At 55.0% G+C, this 21,347-nt stretch overlaps 1 protein-coding gene across 2 annotated transcripts in view; it reads left to right on the top strand.

The window, feature by feature from the left end:
• ADGRD1 (adhesion G protein-coupled receptor D1) overlaps window positions 1-21,347 on the top strand; it is a 123,088-nt gene that overhangs the window by 26,395 nt on the left and 75,346 nt on the right. For both annotated transcript variants that reach the window (XM_042909900.1, XM_042909901.1), the window contains 7 exons: window positions 2,825-3,079; window positions 6,756-6,820; window positions 7,545-7,700; window positions 10,338-10,397; window positions 12,813-12,930; window positions 14,149-14,259; window positions 16,103-16,178. In XM_042909900.1, coding sequence (XP_042765834.1) covers window positions 2,825-3,079; window positions 6,756-6,820; window positions 7,545-7,700; window positions 10,338-10,397; window positions 12,813-12,930; window positions 14,149-14,259; window positions 16,103-16,178 — 841 coding nt within the window. The remainder of the gene's footprint in view (window positions 1-2,824; window positions 3,080-6,755; window positions 6,821-7,544; window positions 7,701-10,337; window positions 10,398-12,812; window positions 12,931-14,148; window positions 14,260-16,102; window positions 16,179-21,347) is intronic.

Raw genomic sequence — 21,347 nt, 5'->3', positions numbered from 1 at the left:
GGTGCTGGCCTGACCTGCCTGAGGCCAAGGTCGGGGTGGGGCTGGGGGAGATGAAATGCGGTACCCTGCCTGGTGCTTAGCATGGCTCCTGCTCCATTTCCCCCTCCCTTCCCCCCTCCCCTCTTCCTCCTGCTTCTTTTTTTGCTCCCCCTCCTCCTCCCTATCATCCCTCGCCTCCTCCCCCTCCTTCTTTCTAGTGGTATAGACTCGGCAATGTTTATTTAGAGTATGATGTGAAGACTTTTTGGAAAAGTGGCTGAAGACTGGGGAGGAAGGGGGGTCTGGAAGACAGGAGTTGGAGCCGTGGTGGGGGTGCCCTGGGACACGTGGGGAGTAGCACGGTGGGCCCTGACGACGTGGGGGAGTTTGCAGGTGGGCGTTGCGGGCCAGTGTGGCTCGGTCTGGAGATTCCTGCTTTCTCTGTGCTCCGTGGGGTGATGTGGGGTCGTGCAGTGGGCACAAGTCAGGGGTGTGTGTGTGGGGGGGGGAAGCTTGGGGAGCAGAGGGTCTGAAGTGGACACTGGACAAGGTAGAGGTGACCAGGGCCCCAGAAGTGTTGGGGTGACATTGAGGGGGAGCCCAGTCCAGGCTGGGGACTAAGAGGGAACCACGGAGCTGGCCACGGGCTGGCAGAGTGAAGGCCTCTAGGAAAATGCATTTTCTGGCCCATGGAAAGGAGGCTGTATGTCTTAGTCGCTAAAAGACCTGGAACCAAACAGGTGTGTCCGAGCCCTCTCTGTGCCGGGCTACCTAGGGGAGTGGGGGAGCCGTGCTCACTCACTCACACCAAGCCTGAACCTTGTCTGCAAAAGAGTCTGGGAGGATCTCGCCTGCTTGCTTTCTCTGACCCCAGGCCAGGAGTCTCTGCCTCCCCTGCCCCCCCAGACGGAACTACCTGTACCTTGTTGCTGGCTCTTATCACCTTCTGCCCAAGGTCAGGTTCTTATGTAACAGCCTTATCCCCGTGATCCTCGGGGCTGACACTGTATGGGGCACCTAGTAGGTTTCCTCGACATATTTTAAGGTAAAGTCTACTGAACTCTGTTTTTCCACCCAGGGAAATGGGGGAGAATTGTAAACATTTCTGCCTGGCAGTACACTCTATTTGTTCATTGAAGAAAGTTGTTATTCTTGCTTTAAATTCAAGGGCAATACACTTTGGACCCATTTAGGACCCAAGGGCTCTCCAGAGACTCAAGATTATAAAGTTGCACAGTCCTGAGCAACCTGAGCAAGAAAGTCCTAAGTAACTGCTGAGTGATTGAATATATATAATATATATATATTTTAATTATTTTATTTTTCATCATGATACATGTACTCTTTAATCCCCATTACACATCTCCCCTCTGGTGACCATCAGTTTGTTCTCTCCGGTTAAAGAGTCTGTTTCCTGGACTGTTTCTCTTTTTTCCCCTTGCTTGTTTTGTTTCTTAAATTCCACATATGCATGAAATCATATAGTATCTGCCCTTCTCTGACTTACTTATCAGAATACTCAATAGCTCCATCCACGTCATTGCAAATGGCAAGATATCATTCTTTCTTATGGCTGAATATATATACCACTTCTTTATCCATTCATCAGTGGGTGGATGCTTGGGCTGTTTCCATAATTTGGCTGTTGTAGATAGTATTTTTGTATTCTTTGGGTAAATACCCAGTAGTACAATTGCTGGGTTGTAGGGTGGTTCAAGTTTTAACTTTCGGAGGAGTCTCCACACTGTTTTCCACAGTGGCTACACCAGTTTGCCTTCCTGCCAACAGTGCACGAGGGTTCCTTTTTCTCAACATCCTCATCGACACCTGTTGCTTGTTTTTGATTTTAGCCATTCTGACAGGTGTGAGGTGGTATCTGATTATGGTTTTGATCTGCATTTCCCTGATGAGTGATGTCGAGCATCTTCCCGTGTATCTGTTAGCCATCTGGATGTCTTCTTGGGAAAAGTATCTATTCATGTCTACTGCTCACTTTTAAATTGGATAATTTGTTTTTTGGGTGTTGAGCTCTATCAGTTTGTTATAGACTTTGGATAATAACCCTTTATCAGATTCGTCATTTGCAAACATCTTCTTCCATTCCATCGGTTGTCTTTTAGTTTCGTTGGCTGTTTCCTTCGCTGTGCTGAAGGGTTTATTTTGATGAAGTCCCAACAGCTCATTGCTGGATGATTTAAGATGATGCCGGGCTCAAGATGATACATGTCCTTTAACGGGCTGCCTTATTCCTTCCAGAAGTAAGCCCATGAGATAACCCAACACTTGCAAAACAAAGCTGGGCCCTTCGTGGGGCAAGCTACCACCAATGTCTGGTGAACATTCTTCTTATTGGGTCACTGTGGTTCTCAGGCCAGAGAGAATGAGCCCAGAGGGTGGCCCTGACTACCATGATACCATCATGTTTATTGGTCTTACATGTACCATAATGTCAGAGCAGAGGTGGATGCCAACTGCCCTGGGCTGAATCAGGCCCTCAGGTAGGTTTTATTGTCCAATGGGTTTTATTGACCTGCACTATGATGGCCCAGGCAGGACTAAAGAAAAAGAATTGTTTTTTTGAACAAGTTACCCCCATTAGCTATTATTTCCTTTTATTTTAAAATAGCAAAGGATCTAATTTAAAATAGCAAAGGGTCTCTCTGGACTGCTTCTGGAATTTTGGGGATGGGGACAATTTCTTCTCTGTGCTTCAAAGTACTGAGAAAAGTTAGATCTATATTATGCAGGACTCACCAAGATTAACAGTGACTAATCATCTCAAAAGGGATTTAACTCAGAAACGTGCTTCCCACATCAGCAGAACAGTGATCTTTGTTCTTTCCAGGTCCCTACTGGACTCATGTCTTGTTTACATGGAAATCCAAGGAGGGTCTGAAAGTCTATGTCAATGGGACCCTGAGCACCTCCGACCCAAGCGGCAAAGTGTCTCATGCCTACGGGGAGCCCAGCGTCAACCTCGTGATCGGGTCTGAGCAGGACCAGACCAAGCGTTATGAGGTCGGAGCTTTCGATGAGTTCATCATCTGGGAACGGGCCCTGACCCCGGACGAGATCGCGATGTACTTCACAGCTGCCGTTGGTCAGTGGGCACAGGGGTGGGGGGTGGGCTCGGGCCAGCTCTGCCCGTCTCTGGGAGGACAGGGCTCCTTCCGTCCGCCTCCCTCACTAGCATTTCTCGCTCTGCGCTCTCCTAAGGGGACCGTCTGCGCCGCAGGCTGAGAGGCATCCTAATGAACCTCATAAATACAGCCGTTTCTCTAGAACACCTGTTCCCCAGGATGGAGAAACTGGCACCTTAACGGAGACACACTGAGATGAATATCCTGCTGGTCGCCAGGGGGTTTTGAGGTGTATGTGATGGATGATTACAGACCCTTTGGGAACAGGCATTCTGGGTCCTTTAGTACATCTGATCAACAAATGCTTACCAGGTGCTTCCTGCATGCCAGGCTCTGATGGGCCCTCAGGGACAGGTGGCCTGGGTTCAAACCTTCACTCAGCCACAATGAACTCTGGGACGTGGGAAGTCACTTTTTTGGCTGAGGTAAAATTCATGTAACATAAACTTGACCATTTTAAGGCATATGATCTGGTGGTACTTCCTATGTTCACCAGCTGTGCAACCATCCCCTCTGGTTTAAAAAGTCTAATCACCCCAAAAGTAAATCCAGCACCCGCTAGCTTTCACTCCCCATGTCCCCTCCCAGCCCTTGGCCACCGCTTAGCCAGTGTCTCTACAGATTTCCCTCTTCTGGGTCTTCCAACCACATGGAATCATGTAATATATGACTTCTTGTATCTTAATCTTCCCAAATCACTGTGTTCTCCTTTGTAAATGTATGGAAACAGTACTACTCATGTCCCAGGGGTGGGGGGCTGTGGAGCCACAGTGTCACGGGTGTAAGGCATCAGCACAATGCCTGCATGTGGCAGGTTTTCACAACATTTTTGCTGATTTACGATTAATATTTACTTCCCCCATTCTATTTTCACTGTGAGAACGAGGGAATGCACTGGTCCTTGAACGTGAAATAATCTGCCAAAAAATGACAGTCACTCATAAACATTTGTTGGTTGGCCACTGCATGGACACCAGAGCAGCAGGGGCAGGTCGGGACCGGGAGGTGTAGGTGTTAATGCAAGGCCTGCCCCCTCTCAGGTTCTGACAGTGAGTCCCTCAGCTGTTAGGACCCTGTGATTATGTGACAGAAAACACAACTTGAGTGACTTACGCCAACAAGGGAAATTAAAAAAAAAAACACAAAAAAAACCTCCCACAATGGAAACAACAGGAGAAAATCCGCTTCAGGACCAGTTTGCTCTAGGTGCTCACATGTGTCACTGGGAATCTCTTTGTTTGACCCCGCTTCCTTCTGGTGGTGCCACTATGGCTGCCCTTCCCTCCAGGGTTCCACCCCATGCTCGCAGAAGATGAACTTCTCTTTTCTGTCTCCTCCTGCAGCAGGACTGGCCAGGAGTCTCATTTGACCAGATGGATCCATGCGTGTCCCAGTTTCCAGGAGCTGAGAACTGCGGCTGGGGGTGTGGGATATGCTGACTGCCTTAGGCCTGGGTCACAGTCCACCCTTGACATGGCAGTAGGGTTGGCTTGTCCCAAATGCAGAGGAGAGGGGACTCCCCGCAGATGACCGGGGCTGCTGGCATGGCCGCTGTGTGTGCAGGAAGTCTGTGTCCACAGCGGCCTTTGACACTCATTCTTCACTAAGAAAGTGGAATTCATTCCTGTCACACAAGTGACAGAAGGACAAAATATAGGTCCTTTACAAGAAAGAAGGATATCAATCTTCTGCATTTTATAGCTTAAGATTCAGAGATTTGTCACCAAGACTAAAATGTCATCTGTATTTGTATTACTGAAAGCCTGAAACAAATCCTTCTTTCTCCATACATTACCATTTTAATAACACTGGGAAGACGTGTTGCTCTTTCTGGTTCTTGTGTCTGTACCAGCAAACCCTTGTCCCCAGGACATCCCAGGGCTCAGAAATGGGGTGATCAGCCCCACACATGGCACAGCCTTTCAGGTCACCTCACCCTCTGTGCCCCATGAAGGTGGTATCTGATTTTGGGGGGGGGGCATTCAGGAGAGGTGTTGCATTAACACCTACATATCCCAAGAAGTGCACACATGCACCTTTGCTGAGCCAGAACTACACCCATCAGGCCCCCGTATGGCTTGGGGACTTGCTTTTGGAGACAGGTCACATGACATAAAACACGTATAGAGAAAATGATCTGGAAGTTCCTTAGACTGCTCCATGTGAGTCGGTCCATCAGAGCCAGGGTCATGCCAGCTGTGTGAAGACAGGCATCTGGGCTGAGGTCCAGCCTGCTCTCAGGCCAGGCCAGGGCCCTGCTGTGTCTGGTCTGTAGGAGGAGGCAAAACCTGGTCTTTGCATAAAGCCCCGTCTGCACACCAAGGGTGAGCCCAAAGCAGGCATTTCTCTGCATGACCGGCCCAGAGGGGGTGTCCCCTTCTAATCCATTAGCCAGAGCAGGCCAGATGCGGTGACTCTTCCTAATTCATACAAAGGCAGAGGGTTGATCATCCATCACCGGGTCAGCTTTGCTCCCAGTGCTACAATGGATGGCCACCCCTTCCACAGAAAATCAGAGGAAGTAGAAGGCTGCGTTCAGAGTCGTGTGATTTCCAAGTTACATATTTTTTGAACACTGAAAACACACCCACACAATCTGATGCCCACAAAACAAGAGCCCCTTGGGACCTGGGACTCACAGAGGACACGAAAGATTCTCATTTCTTCTCGTAGCCTTCCAGGGTCATCGATGGCGATGGTGGGCAGGGTTGCTGGGTTAGTCCTTACCGTCCTGCACTTTACTTTGTGGACTCACACAAGTTACATGTGAATTGGATGGGACTCCTCTGTAACTACTTGGCATTTGAGGAACGAATGTCACTCTGACTTGGAGAACCTAGCGTTTGGGTCTCTAGTCCTCTGGGCAGAGTCTCCCCTTTGGCGTCTTGTCCCCCAGCTACTGGGCCCCACATAACCCGAGGGGCCGGTTACTACTGGAGCTAACTAGGGGCGGTGAGGTCATTTCCTTAGATCACTTCAAGCAACCTTGAGAGATTTTTCCGAAAATGAGGTAGAGCATCTAGTCTGTGTTCTTACCAGGAAATGCTAAGATTCGAAATAGCTGGTGGAGAAGAGGAAGAGAAGAGCAAATATGGCTTATCTTTGGTGTTAGATGTCTTCGTTATTTGTAATTAACCAAATGGAAAAGAATAACCAGAATCCTCAGGGTTGAAAGGACTCAGGAGGACAGTGTGCCCCACCACTTTGTCTGTCTTGCTTCTTCTGTCTGGGAGGGATGGTCTGTCTTGGCCCAGAGATTAGCAGCACTCTGTATTCCATCTCCAACTAGTCCAGGTGTAATTGAAGGCTGTTTCTTTTGGTTCTTTATTTATTTGAGATCGGTAAAAGCTTACATAAAATCATCTTTTTATGTGACGACTTGCGTGAAGGGTGTTCAAAAGCGATTTGAAATATAAATAGAAAAGTAATGTGACCTGGGAAAATCCATACCATCCACCCATTAAGCTAATTTATTAGCCCTGTATCTGTGCAACAGCATTCCTGCTCAGCATTCTCAGGCTGTCTTAGACAGGTCTGAAGCTGGAGAGTTTTGAATAAAGGCAGGCCTTTCTTAGGCTGGGAGAGTGACCACGGCTTAGTCCTTAATTCAGTGTTATTGTTTTTTTTCCCCCCCAGGAAAGCATGCTTTGTTGTCTTCGACGCCAGCAAGCTTCTTCATGACACCCCCAGCCAGCACCGTGGTGAGCATGCACACCGATCTCGGTCCCCTCTTGCTGAAAGCCTTTCGGCTTAGACTGTATGCCAGGGCTGAATTCCATCAGACAGTCTGGCTCTCTCTTGTTGGCAGTGTAGTGTCTGGGGAGGAATCATCCCTGGAGGAGAAGCTAACTTTGGCACTAACTCTGGATGCTCAGCTGACTGAAGGGAAAGTCCTCTGCTTCTTGTGGCCTGTGGCCAGAGGGGTCGAAAGGAAGTAAACCAGACGCCCCGGGGACACAAACACAGAGACCGTCTCCTGGGCAGGCGGCACAGCGAGCGGAGAGCAGGGGGCTGTGCGTGGATGCATGCCTTCTGTTTGCGCCCCTCGTCCCGTCGTCTGAGGAGAGATCGGTCCACTCAGAAACGTCCCCCTCTGGAAGCAGTATTTGTGATCATGCTACTTACCTTACTCGGGAGCTTTAAGGGGACAGCGAGGGCGCAGACTCTTGCACCATTTGTGTGGGTGCAAATTCCAGTTGTTTCCCATGTGTTTCTGGGTCAGCATCTCTGTGCTTAGTTTCAACTCTCAAACAGGTGCGTGTTGCTTGAGGTGGTCAGTACGTGTCAGAGTCACGGAAGCGCCTCATATGCGATCAGAGCGAGTGCCATCGTCACGGGGCTTCACGAGGCACGCGGCCTGGGGCACACGCTGAGCTTCTTGGACTTGCATCCCCAGCCCGAACTCACACCTCTGATTCCTTTTAGCTGCCCACCAACGCCTACCACCCTATCATAACCAACTTGACGGAGAAGAGAAAAAACCTCCAGAGTCCAGCAACGGTACTGAGTTACCTGCGAAACGTGTCCCTCAACTTACCCAGCAAGTCCCTCTCCCAGGAAACGGCGCTGAACCTCACCAAGGTAAAGCTATTTTTTTTCTGCGCCTGGCAGATCAGAGCAGGCCAACTGCCAGATCCAGGAGCACAGGCGTGTTTTGTTTGACCTGCACAGAGTCATAGAAAAGTCGTGAGCTTTTAGGTAAAAGTCTGGGTTACAGACTTCTCGTGAACAGCCGGGTGGGGTGGCCCCTCCAGCCAGCTCTGCCCAGCACGCTGGGGCCTCCCTCAGCTCAGACTCAGCTCTTCACCTCCTGTTCCCAGGTCCGCATCCACCTGGCGGCTGGCCATCTGGGTGTGCCACCCGGCCGCCTCCCTTGGCAACAGGTGAAGGGTGGGGTTGGGTCTCGGGCAGACGTAGCCCTGGTGTGCACACAGCGTGACCCCCCAGTGCGAGACGTGCACGTCGGTGGGAATTGCCAAAGTTACCTAAAGTTAGGTGCCATTTATGGGATGGAATCAAGGTGCTTTTCACTCTGCAGGTCAAGGTGGGGGCCGATCCCTGGCTCTCGTGGCCTTAACTTGATCTCAGCACCAGGGCTCTCGGCCGAGTGGGTTTCCCTGGGGAGAGTGCAGTGTAAGGGTCCCGAGCAGGGTGCAGAGGGCTGACAGCAGGGTTGAATTTCCCTCCACGGCTGCTTGCCCAGTGCCCTTGGCCACGCTGCTCATTTACGATATGGGGGCGACAACAGGATACTCGGCTCGGGGGACCCAGGTGGGCTCGTGCGAGCGGAGAACAGAGTCTGGCACAGGTGAGCGCTCAGTTAGGGTTCTTCGTCCTCCCTGACCCGCTGGCTGCAGACGGACGTGGAGGAGCTCGGGACACCCGGGCGTCCTTAAGGGGGGGGGAGGGGTGAGTGCTGACATCTTTGGCGCGCTGGGTTCCGGGGTCCTGGCCCCTGCCCCGTGTCCCCGGCCAGGCACCCACCTTCTGCCAGCCTCGGCTTCTCCGCCAGCGCGGAGAGGCCATTCCGCCTCATCCGCCTCCTCGCGGGAGTGGTTCTGGCCGCCGGGGACTAGCAGCAGCACGAAGGACGTACTTCCAGACAGGGGCGAAGGAGTGCTCCACCTGGGCTCCAGCGCTTCGGTCTTCCCGCACGCCAGGGCTCTGGGCGGCAGCGCAGTTCTCCACACACTCCGCCGCGTTTCCCACCGGCTGCCGGGGTAGCGCCACACCCCACGCGTAACCGACCGCCTCCGGGAGGGAGCCGGAAATGCTTTCCCAGGGTTCCCCGTTCGGACCTCCCTTCACAGCTCATTGGGCAGAACTCGGTCACATGACCACCACCTGGCCAGTCGCTGGCCAAGGGGAGCAGGCGGGGCGTGATGGCTCAGCCAATCATAAGGAGATGGAGGCGGGAGCAAGGTGCTGTACTTGCACACTTCCAGGACACCCCCCCCCCCCCCAACCCGCTCCAGGCGGGAGCCCTGGGGTGGAAGGAAGGATTCCCAGGGGGCGCGGGTACGCGGTGGGTGGGCGGTAGCCTCCAGGGTATGTTTGTGTTGGAATGTGGAATCCAATCAATGCAGGTTTCCACAGGTCATTTTGAAGCTTGGTGATTTCCTCTTTCCCTGCGCCTCCCTCTTCGGGCCTCCTGACAGGGTGGGAGATTGCAAACTCGGCCCTGGTCGACCGAGGGCGGAGTAGAGGCAGCGGTTCACCCGCAGGGGGTGGCCGCAGCCTCGGATCCGCCGGAGTTTCATCTGTAGGGCAGCCTCTTATTTTGCAAGGGAAGCCGCATGCCTGGATCCTTCAAGTGGAAAATAATCCAATTTTTAAGAAGTGGACAGCTAACGGACATTTGAAAGCAGTTATTTGCGGATTTGTGAGGCGGGTTCAGCCTGTGGGCTCTCGGTTCGGGACCTCTGGTGTGGGCCCCGGCGGAGAGACCTGCCTGGGCGTCCTGCAGACGAATCCTGCAGATTTACTCCAAACCCCACCCATGTCTGATTGGGTGAGAAGTAAAAAACCCTTGGCATCCATTATCCAGTTTTCCATGATGTCCTGGCTTCTCACTGGCTCGCACTGGGAGGGGGAAAATGAGGAGAAAGCATTTCCCGTGCTGGGTGATAAGGACACCGTTACCGTATCTGGCTGTGGAGTACTTGAGCTGTGGCTAATTCAAATTGAGATGTGCCCTAAATGTAAAATATGGCCTGGATTGCTAAAACTTGGGACAAAGAAAAGAGTGTGAAATATTAAATTGATAATTTTTATGTTGAGCACGTGTTGAAGTGCTGTGTTAGGTATATAGATATAGGACTAAGTAAGATATATTCTGAAAATTAATTTCGACTGTCGCCTTTTAACTTTTTAAAATATGGCTACTAGGAAACTTAAAGTTTGAAATGTGGCTCGCATTATACGTTTATTCCACCAAACTGCGCTAGAGTAGGAGTCGGCAGATTGTAGCCCGTGGGCCAAATATAGTCTGTTGCTTGTTTTGCTAATCAAGTTTTATTGGAACGTGCTCGTTCAGTTCTGTGTTGTCTGTGGCCGCATTTGCACTACAATGGGAGGGTTGAGTGTTTGTGACAAAATTATACTCAAAGCTTAACCGCTTTACTAGGTGGGCTTTAAAAAAAATAAAAGTGCCAACTCCTGTTCCAGATTATAAATTCTAAGATGCGTGCTAAGCAGTGTCATTTTGTCTGCCTTTAGGCTTTCTTAAAAACCATGGGAGAGGTTCTTCAACTGCCCAGTTGGATTGATGTGTCAGAGGTAAGACAAAAAACATTTGAGCTTCAAAACGTACATACTTTGGGAACTGCCGCGTCTTCCCAGAAGTGGGATAATTGTGGCCCAATTCACATCTCTAAGAGAAATGATGCATCCCTCCGTCCCTCAATCTGGGACATTAGAGCTCAGACCAGATATACAACTGATTTGAAGCGCCTTGTCTTCTGTATGGCTTAAGGGTTGTGTGTCAATAACATGCCACTGTTCTCCACACCGAGCAGGGAGGGGGTTGCACTTCTCCATGAGGACTGCTTACTTGGTTGACGTTTATCATTTTTAAATGATAAATTTTTTACCGTCACTTTCTTCTCGAATGGCAATAAAAACATGTTTTATGCTTAAAGATCAGTAGCTTATGTGAAAAAAGTGGAACACGTGGCAATATGTACTTCGTGATAAGTGTAAGAACCAAAAAAGCTTCTCTTTTTCTCTGAACAGCAGATAGAGAATGGAATACTTTTTTTCTTTTTAAAAGTAATGTCATTGACTTTGCTGTTTGATAAAACAAGTTAATAAGCTGTAGAGAAGGTAGAAACTGCAGACGGTAAGAAATATATGAAAGAACAGTCACCTGAAGTCTTACGGCACACCGTGACCCCGAGCACTCTTGCGTACGTCCCTTTCCATCTAGTTTACGTTTTGCTCACGTGTATATATTCCACAAATACTCTGTATGCGTGATTTAACCTGGCTGTCCTTAACTATGTCCAGGGCAGTTTCCAGCAACAGTAGGTGTATCAGTCAGGCTAGGCGAGGCTGTGCTGCAGTAACAAAGAGGCCCCTGCATCTCAGTGGCAGAGCACAGGTGAAACTTTTCACTGATGCAAAGTGTGAAGTGGGTCTCAGGAGCCCTTTCTCAGTCCGGTGACCTGGGGTCCTGGCTCTGTCCATTTTCTTATGTTGTGGTCTTGACATGGGACCTACAAGGTTGCCTGGCGGGGTGGGGGACGCATAACTGCTTAGCAGGGCCATACCCACACCGGTCTAATATTAAAGTGCCTATTCTCCTGAACCCCTATAATGTTAAAAAATATTTGCCAGTTGCTGGCAGAAATGTTATTATGAGATTGCTACAGGATTTACATTTGATGAACTTTTTATTTGAACAGTTTCAAACGGAATGAGATTGGATTTCTAACCCTGGCAAAGGGAGGGGGGGAAAAGGATCCTGAATTTAAGATTGGGATAATCTTACCTAGAAACCTTTTCTAAAAGGCACAGCCGTCTAGAGTTCATGACCCCCGGGGGTGGCTCTGTACAGGGCTGCAGCCTGGGAAAGCCTGGGAACATGGCCAGCGGAGGACCTGAGTAGGCCCATTTTCTCAGCATCATTTTAAAGTGACTTTTTTTGAATGCTCTGCCACAGAACAGAAATGATCATGAAACCATTCAGGCTTAGGCAGGCTCAACTGTTCATTAGAGAGAAGGTACGAATCAGCCACTGCCCAACAGAACTGCCGGCCAGAAACACAGATCTCCATGTGCTCCACCGGGCTTAGCTGATTGAAACCAGGCCACAGGCCTGAAAGAAAATGTCTAAAATTGGCCTCCCTGTTCTATTTCCACCTCATTAGATTCCCACGGAGCGTGTGTTTGTGAGAGAATGCTAAGGTCGCTTAGCTGACAGATGGTTTTCAGAAAGGCGGGAAGGAGAGAGGGGCACGATGGCAGACGGGAACAGCCACTGCGTGCCTGGGTGGCTGAGAGGCCCTGTCCCTGGTAGATGAGTGTCTCACGATGAGGGACAGTCAGCCCAAGGTGGGCTGTCTGCAGAGATGCAGGGTGACCAGGAGGGACCCCTGCCTTCTTGGGGGCAGCAACCACTGGGATCCTCTCTGCTTGGGGGATGCAGAGTAAGTGGAGAGGGCCCTTGGAGGGAAGGGGTGCGTCAGGAAGGTCATGCAGAGAGGATCTGGGGAGCTGGCATCCGTCCCCTGCATGTAGAATAGGGTGAAGCCGCCGGTGTCCTTGTCCTGGAGGGGACTTGGGGCCAGTCAGCCCCTTCCACGGGAAACAGAAGGGGGCATGGCAGGGCCGGTCAGAGATTGGCTGAAGTTCCTGGTGACTTCAGGGTACAGCTGGGACTGGGTCTTTGTCACCTGGGGCTAGGCCTTGGAGCCAATGGCTTGGGTGGCCCGGGGGACTGTGTTCCGCGGGCTCGGTGGGGCGTTTGCCTGTGAGAGGGGTAGTGGCACGGCTCCTTCCCATCCGGTCATGGAGAGGTCAGGCCTGGCCCACCATGGCCTCGGCAGACGCGGGGCGCTCTTCCTTTGGAGGGGGAGGGGGCACCGGCGGCGCCAGTGCGGAGCCGGACCCCGCGAGCTCGGCGAGTGCGTCTGGGGAGGGCAGTTGTGCCCGTTCCATTTGCTCAGTTCCTTCACGTCGTGTCGTTTGCAGGACAACGCCATCGTGCTGGGCTTGATAGAGACCGTCGACACCGTCATGGGCCACATCTCTTCCAACGTGCACGCCAGCGACCCCCAGGTCACCATCATTGGCTCTTCCTCCATGGCAGGTAGTCGTCCGCCCAGGGCGGGACGCGGCCGTTGGTGGGGGCGGAGGCGCGGGAGCCGCGGGAGGGACGCTGGCCCCTGGAGTTCGCGCTGACGGCCCTGCGTCCACCTGCGCGCGCTCACGCGTGCGCAGACACTTCCGCACAGGTGCGCACCCACACGCGCACAGGCGCGCACACAGCGCACACACATAAGCGCACAGGTGCGCACAGACGTGCGCAAATGCGCGTGCGCAGGTGCACACGCAGCGTGTAAACACGCGGGCACAGGGGAACGCACAGCGTATGAACGCGCGGGGATGAGTGCACAGGCAGCGTCTACACACACGTGCAGGTGGGCACACACACGCGCACAGACGGAGCACCACGCCCATCGGCCCAGACAGACCTCGCTGCTTTTCTGAACTGGGTCGCCCTTACACAGAATTACACTTTGTGGGGAGAGTGAGATCGGGGCACACGTGCTCAGCCATGATGCGGACGCAAAGCTACGTAAGCATTTGATGGCGACTGGGGGGCCAGCCTGATCTTGTGCTCGGTCGTCTGTGCTCGGAACGGAGTCGAAAAGCCGCGGCTCCTTTGAGTGCCTGTGAAATAAAAGGTGCAGAATCGGGTTTCCGAGAGCCACCTGGAGGCTTGGCCTAAATCTGCCTCTCCGGGATGGTCGGAGCAGCGCTTCCCTCCTACAAGTCTTTACCTAGGGAGCATTGCTGAGCTCCACCGCAGCAGCCGGGCTCTGGATCAGAAGCCTAGTTGAGCCACATAGGATAGTTGTAGTGGGAGTTAGTCGGCCGCGATGGCTCCCTCCGTGCAATGACACGTTTGCCTGACGGCCGGAGGTGTGTGTCTCGGGTGCCTTCCTCCTCCTGTGTCTCACGGGGTCCCCCAGAGGGTGGTGAGGAGCGGCTCCCCCTCCGCACGGGCAGGGGGGGGTGCTCATCGCATAACTGAGAGCCATGGTGACAGAGGCCCGGAGGGAAGGAGGGGTCACCTCAGGCCACGGGGCCCCCACAGCGTGTGGCCGGATGGACACGTTAGCCACGCTCGAAATTACTTTCCCCGGACTCTTATTTTTTCAGGTCGTCATTTTCTAGAGGTAATTACACTACCCGGGGGAGCATGTTCTTTTAAAAACAGCAGAGGCAGATGGGGTTTTACAGCCCAATTTCCTGCGCCGCGGAGCTGACTGACTGTGGCTTCCTGTCTCTGGCTTGTTCTCAGAGTTCTCTGTGGCCAAACTCCTACCCGAGGCCATAAATTCCTCCCACTACCGCTTCCCGGCTCAGGGGCAGAGCTACATCGAGGTTCCCCACGAGGCTTTCTGCAGCCAAGGTGAGTGCAGCTGCAGGGCCTGCCCGGGAGCTCGGGCGGGGGGGCCCCGCCAGTCCTCAGCCCTTCCAGATGTGTTGCCAGCTGTTACCTGGCGAGCCACCGCCCTCAGACCTGCTCGCCTCTTCCTGCGCTCCGGGCCGGCACTTCTCAGGGTGTGGCGGGAAGCTCCCGAGACGCTCACTCAGAATGCTGATTCCCAGTGCCCTCCAGCCTCGTGAACTGGGACTTGGGACAGGGGCGGGGAATCTGCATTTTGGGGAGGCTCTTGAGGCGATTCTGATCCACCGGGAAAGACGCCTTGTGTCCTCCCAAATCTGCACTGAGACACATCAGCCGCATATGACTAGATGTGGCCGTCTCTCCCCTCCCCTTTCCCTGGCCTCGGGCTAGGTTTGGGGTTTGTCTGCCCAGGGGGCCTGGGTTCTGCTTCTGTCTCAGGGGTTGAGGCAACTCTGGCCATTTCCACTGTAGTCACAGTCCCTCCAGACTCCTTGAAAAGTGACTCGTCACAGACTCGTCCCTCGGGGTGTCAGGGGAGTCGTGGATTTGACTCAGCTCCTGATGCTCTGGCCAGAGGACATGGGATTCCCAGGGTTCTGCCTTAGAGACTGGGGACCAAGACCAGTGTGGGTGGTGTAGGATCACGGTGTCCCCTCCCCAGCAGGGAGTCCCCACTCACCAGCCCTCGGGAGCCCACCTCCGCTCCCTGCACCATCTTGCTTGCCTGTGTGAAAGGTGCCCGGGGATGTTACGTGACAGCCCCCTACACTTGGGGTGAACTCCAGAGAGGTCTGGAGATGATGCTCTGATCCGCCAGGGGCACACGTGACCTTTGCTCATCTCACACACCTGGCTGCATGAGCGGGAAACCCTCAGTGTTGCCGAGTGAGCTGGGCCGCAGCCTCGTGCTGTCCCCTGTGAAGGCTCCTCCCACCGGCAGCAGGACTTACTGGTCACGAGCACTGACCGGTGGCTGGAATTCCTGGGAATTCCGGGTTCAGCCACTTACGGGTTGTGCGGCCTCATGCAAGTTACCGAACCTGCCTGTGTCGCGGTCTCCTCATCTGTGAAACGGGGCCGGTGTTCGTACTGGGCTCATAATATTGTTTCGAGAGCTGAATGAGCAAAGCCCCTCTACGTGGCACATGCTGAGACTTAGAGGATGTTAAAGACATTCCTGAAATGCTAACAGAGTCAACAAATATCCCCGACGATCCCGGGAAGACAGCTAACCGCTTATGCTCCAAGCGCTCTCCGTGAAGCGGGTGGAGGGAAATAACAGAAACAATGATTCCTGCTTCAGAGCTGTCGCACGGCAGAGAGGTGGGACCCAGCCGAGAGGCATGAGGGGCATGTATGTGGTCACTGCCGCTTGTAAACCCTGCGTCTGCAGGCTCGTTCAAGCATGCGTGTTACTACAGATGCCTCATACGCCAGCAGCAAACAGGACGTGCTCACCCGGAGGAGCAAAGCTGGAGGCTGGCGCTGGGACCGCCCCTCGAGCGGGGCCCGGTCCCTTCGCGAGCTCTAGCGTTTCTGGCGAGTCTGGCTCCCCCCCTGGGAGCTGTTGTATCTGTCTGTCTGGAGTTGACTCAGGGGAGGAGCAGGGAGTCATTGTCACGGTTGAATCCACAGCTGAAGGGTCACAAAGTTTCTACTCAGACTCATGGAAAACTCTACCCTGAGAGTCCCTCACTTTCTCCCTCCCCGCCCTCCCCAGGAGCTGCCCCCGGGGTTTTGGGTGAGAGGGTCTGCACTGTGCGTTGCTGGGCAAGTGGGTTTGGCTGGGGGCTTCGTCACCAGGAAGATTGACAGGTGTCTGTGACCCTCTGCTTTTCCCCAGCCTGGACCACCATCGTGGGCCTCCTCTACCACACGATGCACAATTACCTGGACAACATCTGGCCAGCCAAGACCAAGTGAGTCCCTCAGGGTCACATGGTATGGAGAGGGCAGTGGGTGTGTGTGTGCTTGTTTGCTGGGTGGCTGTGACACCGCCACTTCCCTGCCATCACAGGCACACACAATATAGCCTTGGAGGACACTGGGGGTTCGGCGGGCCCTGGGTGGGCAACCTGAGAGTGCAGCAGTCAGGTGACCATATCTGCCCTGCCTGAAAGGACCTGCGTGACTGCGGGCGAGTGACCCAACTGCCTGAGCCTCAGCCGCCACTTCTGTAGAGTGGGAGGACAGCGGCACATGTCTCCAGCAGTCAGGGTGTATTAGATACGTTGGCTTAGGCGGAAGGTGGGGAGACTGGGGTCTCATGAGACTAAGGAGGCTTCAGGCACAGTTAGATCCAGGCACCCAGGGGATGCCTTGTGATCTGATCTCTCCATGCCCTGTCTGTGCTCACTTCTGTGTTGGCTCACGTCCAGGGAGGCCTCTACATAGAAGCATGGCGGGCTCCGGTAGCTCAGGGACTGCCCCCCCACCTCTGGGTCCTGAGGTCTCCGAAGGAGAGAAGCCTTTCCAGAATGTGCTGGTGGAAACTCAGGGAGGGCTGTGATTGGTCCATTTGGGTCATGTGCCCCTCTTGGCCGCCCCCTTCATGGTGCCCGGAGCATCCTGCTCTCTCATTGGTTAGGTCTGTTCACATGACCCTGTGGAAACACAGGGAGGGCTGTGATTGGCCCATTTGGGTCCTGCCCCCTTTTGGCCCTTCCACTCATGGGGGTGTCAGAGCATCCTGCTGTCTCACTGGTGGTGTCTGCTCACGTGGGGGTGGGTCAGCCCTCTCAGACCACAGGGAGAGGCTGATTCCTCCGAGAGGGGAGGGGAGGGGAGGGGAGGGTCTGTGCCTCCCTTTTCATAGGGTTGCCCTCACCCCGGCTTGGTGAGGCTCCACTTGGCTCTCTTGCCCCCCAGCTTCCCCCCTGCCCGGGAAGCTGCGGGCCCCCTCTGCTGCCCTGCCCTGCGGGGTGGGCTGCGGATGCTGGTGCTGGAGCCGGTGGTGTGGACCCCTCGGTAATGGGGCTGTGTGGATGTCGGCTGTGTGGACCCCTCGGTAATGGGGAGCAGGCTATTTGAACTGCGTCCGGATGAAGGGTGGGGGATGAAGACCTTGTGGAAACACGGGTGGCTGAGCCCCGGCGTCCTGTCTCCCAGTACTGCTCCTTCCCACCGCCTGGAGGGACGCAGCCTTTGGGGAGAGGGTGGCCTAGGGAAGGAGATGGCCACGATTCTGCTCTGGACCTGGGACCCATCGCCCTGGGAAGGCCTGCGCTTGGACAAGTTTCCTTATAACTAAGGAGAGGGGCCCTGCCAGTCTTTGTGTGTGATTTCCAGAATTCTTCAGGAGAGCCGTCAGAGGAAAACGCCACCGCTTTTTCTCAAAAAGATGCCCTCCCACCTCTTTGGGGGGACGCTTCTCCAATCCCAAGATTATGAATGAAAACGGGCCCTTCCCTGGCCGCCCTAATCTGCAGCTCTCATAGCTGAACGTTCAGGCCGATGCGGATTTGTCGTCGCAAAACAGGAGCTGTGTGTTCCTGAGGCGGAGCCATGGGGGCCAAGGGTAAGGGCGTGCAGGGAGAGCGGCATCTGGACCCCCGTCCACATCTTCGTTCTGCCTCAGACTAGCAGAGGAAAGAAAAGGTGGAACGCGCATTTCAGGGGACAATTTGCTGTGACCGAGTCGAATCATGACCCCAGCCAGGTGCCAGCAGACTTTTTCATAAAGGGCCAGATAGTAAATATTTTTGTCTTTACGGGCCATACTGTCTCCCTCACAACTACTCGTCTGCGCTGGAAGTGTGAAAGCAGCCTCAGACAACGCGGAAAGCAGTGGAAGCGGCTGTGTGCCAATAAAGCTTTATTTATAGGAGCAGGCAGCCGCCCAGGCCTGTGTTTGCACACCCCTGCTAGACGGTTCTGTCAGTGCTGGCAGCAGCAGATGGGGGAAGAGGCCGTGTTTGTCCTGCCCCGCGTTGGGGTGGGGGGTGGGCCAAGGCTCTGCCTGAAGCCTGCAGGTGGGACATTCAGGGCCTTCAGCCTTTAGCGCCCTGCTGCCCTCACTGCCCCGGCTGCCCCCAGGGAGGACTCTCGGACGCCTCAGAACCCTTGCTGGCGTGATCTGGACCCCCGCGGTCAGTTCCTCTTGTCTCTGAAAGTCGTGGGCTCTGAGACTCGCACACCAGGTGGTTCCCCTCCCCCCACGGCCCCCTGCCCCTTAGCAGTAACGCGCGCCGACTGCCGGAACCTGTCGGCCCCAAAAGTACACTCCTCTCCCAAAGTCCAAACATCTTGCAGTGATGAGAACGTGTTTTTCATGTGTGGGATCTTCAACCCGGGTGAAGGTCTAAGGTCAGCACTTGGTGCAAAAGTGTCTTCTTGTTGGCGACATTAACCTGGGAAACAAAGTCGCTGAAATGGCTTCTCAAGTACAGCCCCCATACGTGCGGCATCAGGGCGGGACGGAAGTCACCAGCAGCGTCGTGGATGGCAGCACAGAGTCGGTGCTGGGCTCCTGGCTCTCTTCTCCCGGCGGGGCCCTTACCGGCTGCGTGAACTGGGCAGATGCCTGGCCGTCTCCGTGTCGTCCTCTCTAGAGTAGGGGTGGGGACAGTACTGATGTGTGAGGCTGCCTTGAGCGCCAAGTGAGTTAATTGTTTAAACAAAGTGCACTGCTCCTAACGACATCTGTAAGTGCTTGCTTAACGAGATCTGTAATCACTCGATAAGAGGATTGGACGTCCTCGCCACAGTGACTGGAAGAGAATTCTGAAATTCCGCGCCCGGTTAGGGTTAGACTAGTAGAGCCAGCTGCCTGCTTGCCTCCACAGCCGGGCCCCTTCCCCTAACGTTCTGCACGGGGCCTCCGTACACGGAAGGTTTCCGTAAGAAGGGAAGGGGCGGTGGGGTCGTAACGTTCTCTCGGTCGCCCTTGGGGGCAGGGTGGGGCCAGCACGTGAGTCTAGGGCATGAAGCTGGGGGTCAGGCTGGCACGGGGTCACCAAATCCACGGCCACGCCCTGGGCGGGCTGCTGCAGGGGCCCCGGCAGCCACTGGCAGGGGCAGCGTCTCACTGTGCACGGGTCCTGGGGGCAGGTGGCCGGCCCCTGCCGGGCCCCCTGGACACGGAGGGTCCTTGGAGCGTCACGTGCCCCCTCGTGATGAGGACTGCTCTGCTCTTCCCAAGGGCCGTGCTGTGCCGGGCAAGCACCTGGGACGGCCGTGTCCCTCAGAGCGGGGCTGGGGATCCGCGCTGGGCACGGCGTCTCCGCTCCCCCTCCACAGGTGGAGACCCGGGCCCTCTGCGGGATGTTAAGGCTGCCGGGGGCAGAGGCAGGGCTGTGACTCGGGTCTCTAGGTCTCCGCGTCTTGTTGACGGAGTCACGTGTGCTGCAGGAGAAGCTCCCGGGGGCTGCGGCTTACTTAAGTGTCCGCTCGCGTCCTTCTTGTAGGGTAACGCCATCCGGTCAACGTGGGAGGAATGACAGAATCGGAGACGCCGCCCTGCATGCAGTCGCTGATGGGGGCAACGTCATCAGTGGGTGTTAGCACCGCCGGGTGAGGGGCAGTCGTGGAACGGGGTCGTGCCCTGTCGCCTCAAGGGTACTCGTTAGTTCACCAAGCGAGCAGGGTACCTGAGGCTGGAGACGGCTGTCAGGTGCCACTTCAGCCAGCTGGTCACTCTCAATATGGTCAGCGCTGGGGCGTGGTATCCTGTGTCCCCCCGGTGCGACGCCATGGAGGGAGTTAACGTGGCCCGTGGAGTGATCCTGCCCCCGGTGCGTGGCCTGAAGCCCCACGCGAGGAAACCGTCCACAGATCTAAAGTAAGGGCCATTTTGCAAACGGCGGTTTGCACTGCTGGACGTCCACGAAAGAGGAAGAACCGTGGGGACCGTCCCAGAGTTCAGGGGCCCGCGGAGCGGCGCTCCCTGGCGAACGCACAGGCCTCGTTGGGACGCAACAGCCGAGAGGCACAGGCGGGGACCAGGCGTCGCATCGTGTTAGCGAATCAGTGTCTGGCTTCGGAGTGTGGTGACTGGGCCTCGCTACGGAGGAGGCTGACTCTGCGCTTAGAAGGGGCTTGCTAGAGCGTTTAGGGGGAGGAGAGTCACGGCGTGCTTCCTCGCGGTGCAGCAAGAAGAAAGTTGTACGTGTGTGTGGAGGGCTTGAGCCCGTCAGGTGATGTGACTGTGACACTGGCAGGGGACCAGGGATGGGGCCCTAGGAGTAGAGCGAGTGTTCACTGCACGCTTTCTAGCAAAGCTTCTGCAGGCTTGACGGGGAGAGGGGTTTGAGCTCAGTCGAGGGAGGAAGAAGACTACGCCCAGCGCGTTGGCCGTCAGGAAGACGGCTCCGTGGGCGGACACACAGGAAGGTAGCAGAGTCCCCCGCCAGACTTTGGAGAGCGGGTGGCAGGCAGGCAAGGTCCCAACCAGGCAAGAAAGCAGCAGGTGACCGGGTGGCCCGTGCGGGATCCCAGGGACCCCACGTCTCCGGCGCTCCGGGGTGGCTTTCCAGAGTTGAAGTCCACGCAGCAGACGTTTGCCGCTCACTGACTGCGTGCAGGCGGGCTAGGACCGCGGTGAGGCAGGCAGGCGCCCGGGGCGCAGACCTCAGGGAGGCGCTCACTCGTGGGGTCGTACAGGGGCCGCGTGTGCCAGGCCCTGAGTGTGGGCACCTCCTTAAAACCTGCGTCCCGGGCTCCTTGCCTCGCCCCCGTCTTGGCCCTGAATGTCACTTTGACCTCATAACTCCATGAGGCAAGTGCCGTATACATCAGGTAGGGGTCTTTCGATCGGGGTGTAAGGAACAGAGAAGCTGGCTTGGACTGTCTTAAGTAGGAGGGTAGTTCATTGGATCGTGTCGGCTGAAAGGCGCATGGGCATTTTGGCTTCAGGAGCAGCTCGATCCAGCGTCCAGTTGACGTCACTCTGCTCGTCTCACTTCTGCCCTGGTGGGGGGCTCCTCTCCCAGTTCATCTCTTCCCTCCCGATCGAACGGCTGCCAGGGCACCTCCTTCAGGGCCGACGTGGAGCCGAGAGAACCGAGGGTCTCGGACCCAGCGTTTTCCATCTGAATCTTGTCACGTCTCCTTGGACTTTCCCGGGTCATGTGCCCACCTCTGCACAGTCA

The sequence above is a fragment of the Panthera leo genome, chromosome D3 (genome assembly GCF_018350215.1).
Source record: "Panthera leo isolate Ple1 chromosome D3, P.leo_Ple1_pat1.1, whole genome shotgun sequence".
Lineage (NCBI taxonomy): Eukaryota > Metazoa > Chordata > Mammalia > Carnivora > Felidae > Panthera > Panthera leo.
This window is presented reverse-complemented; position numbering and strand designations above follow the sequence as displayed.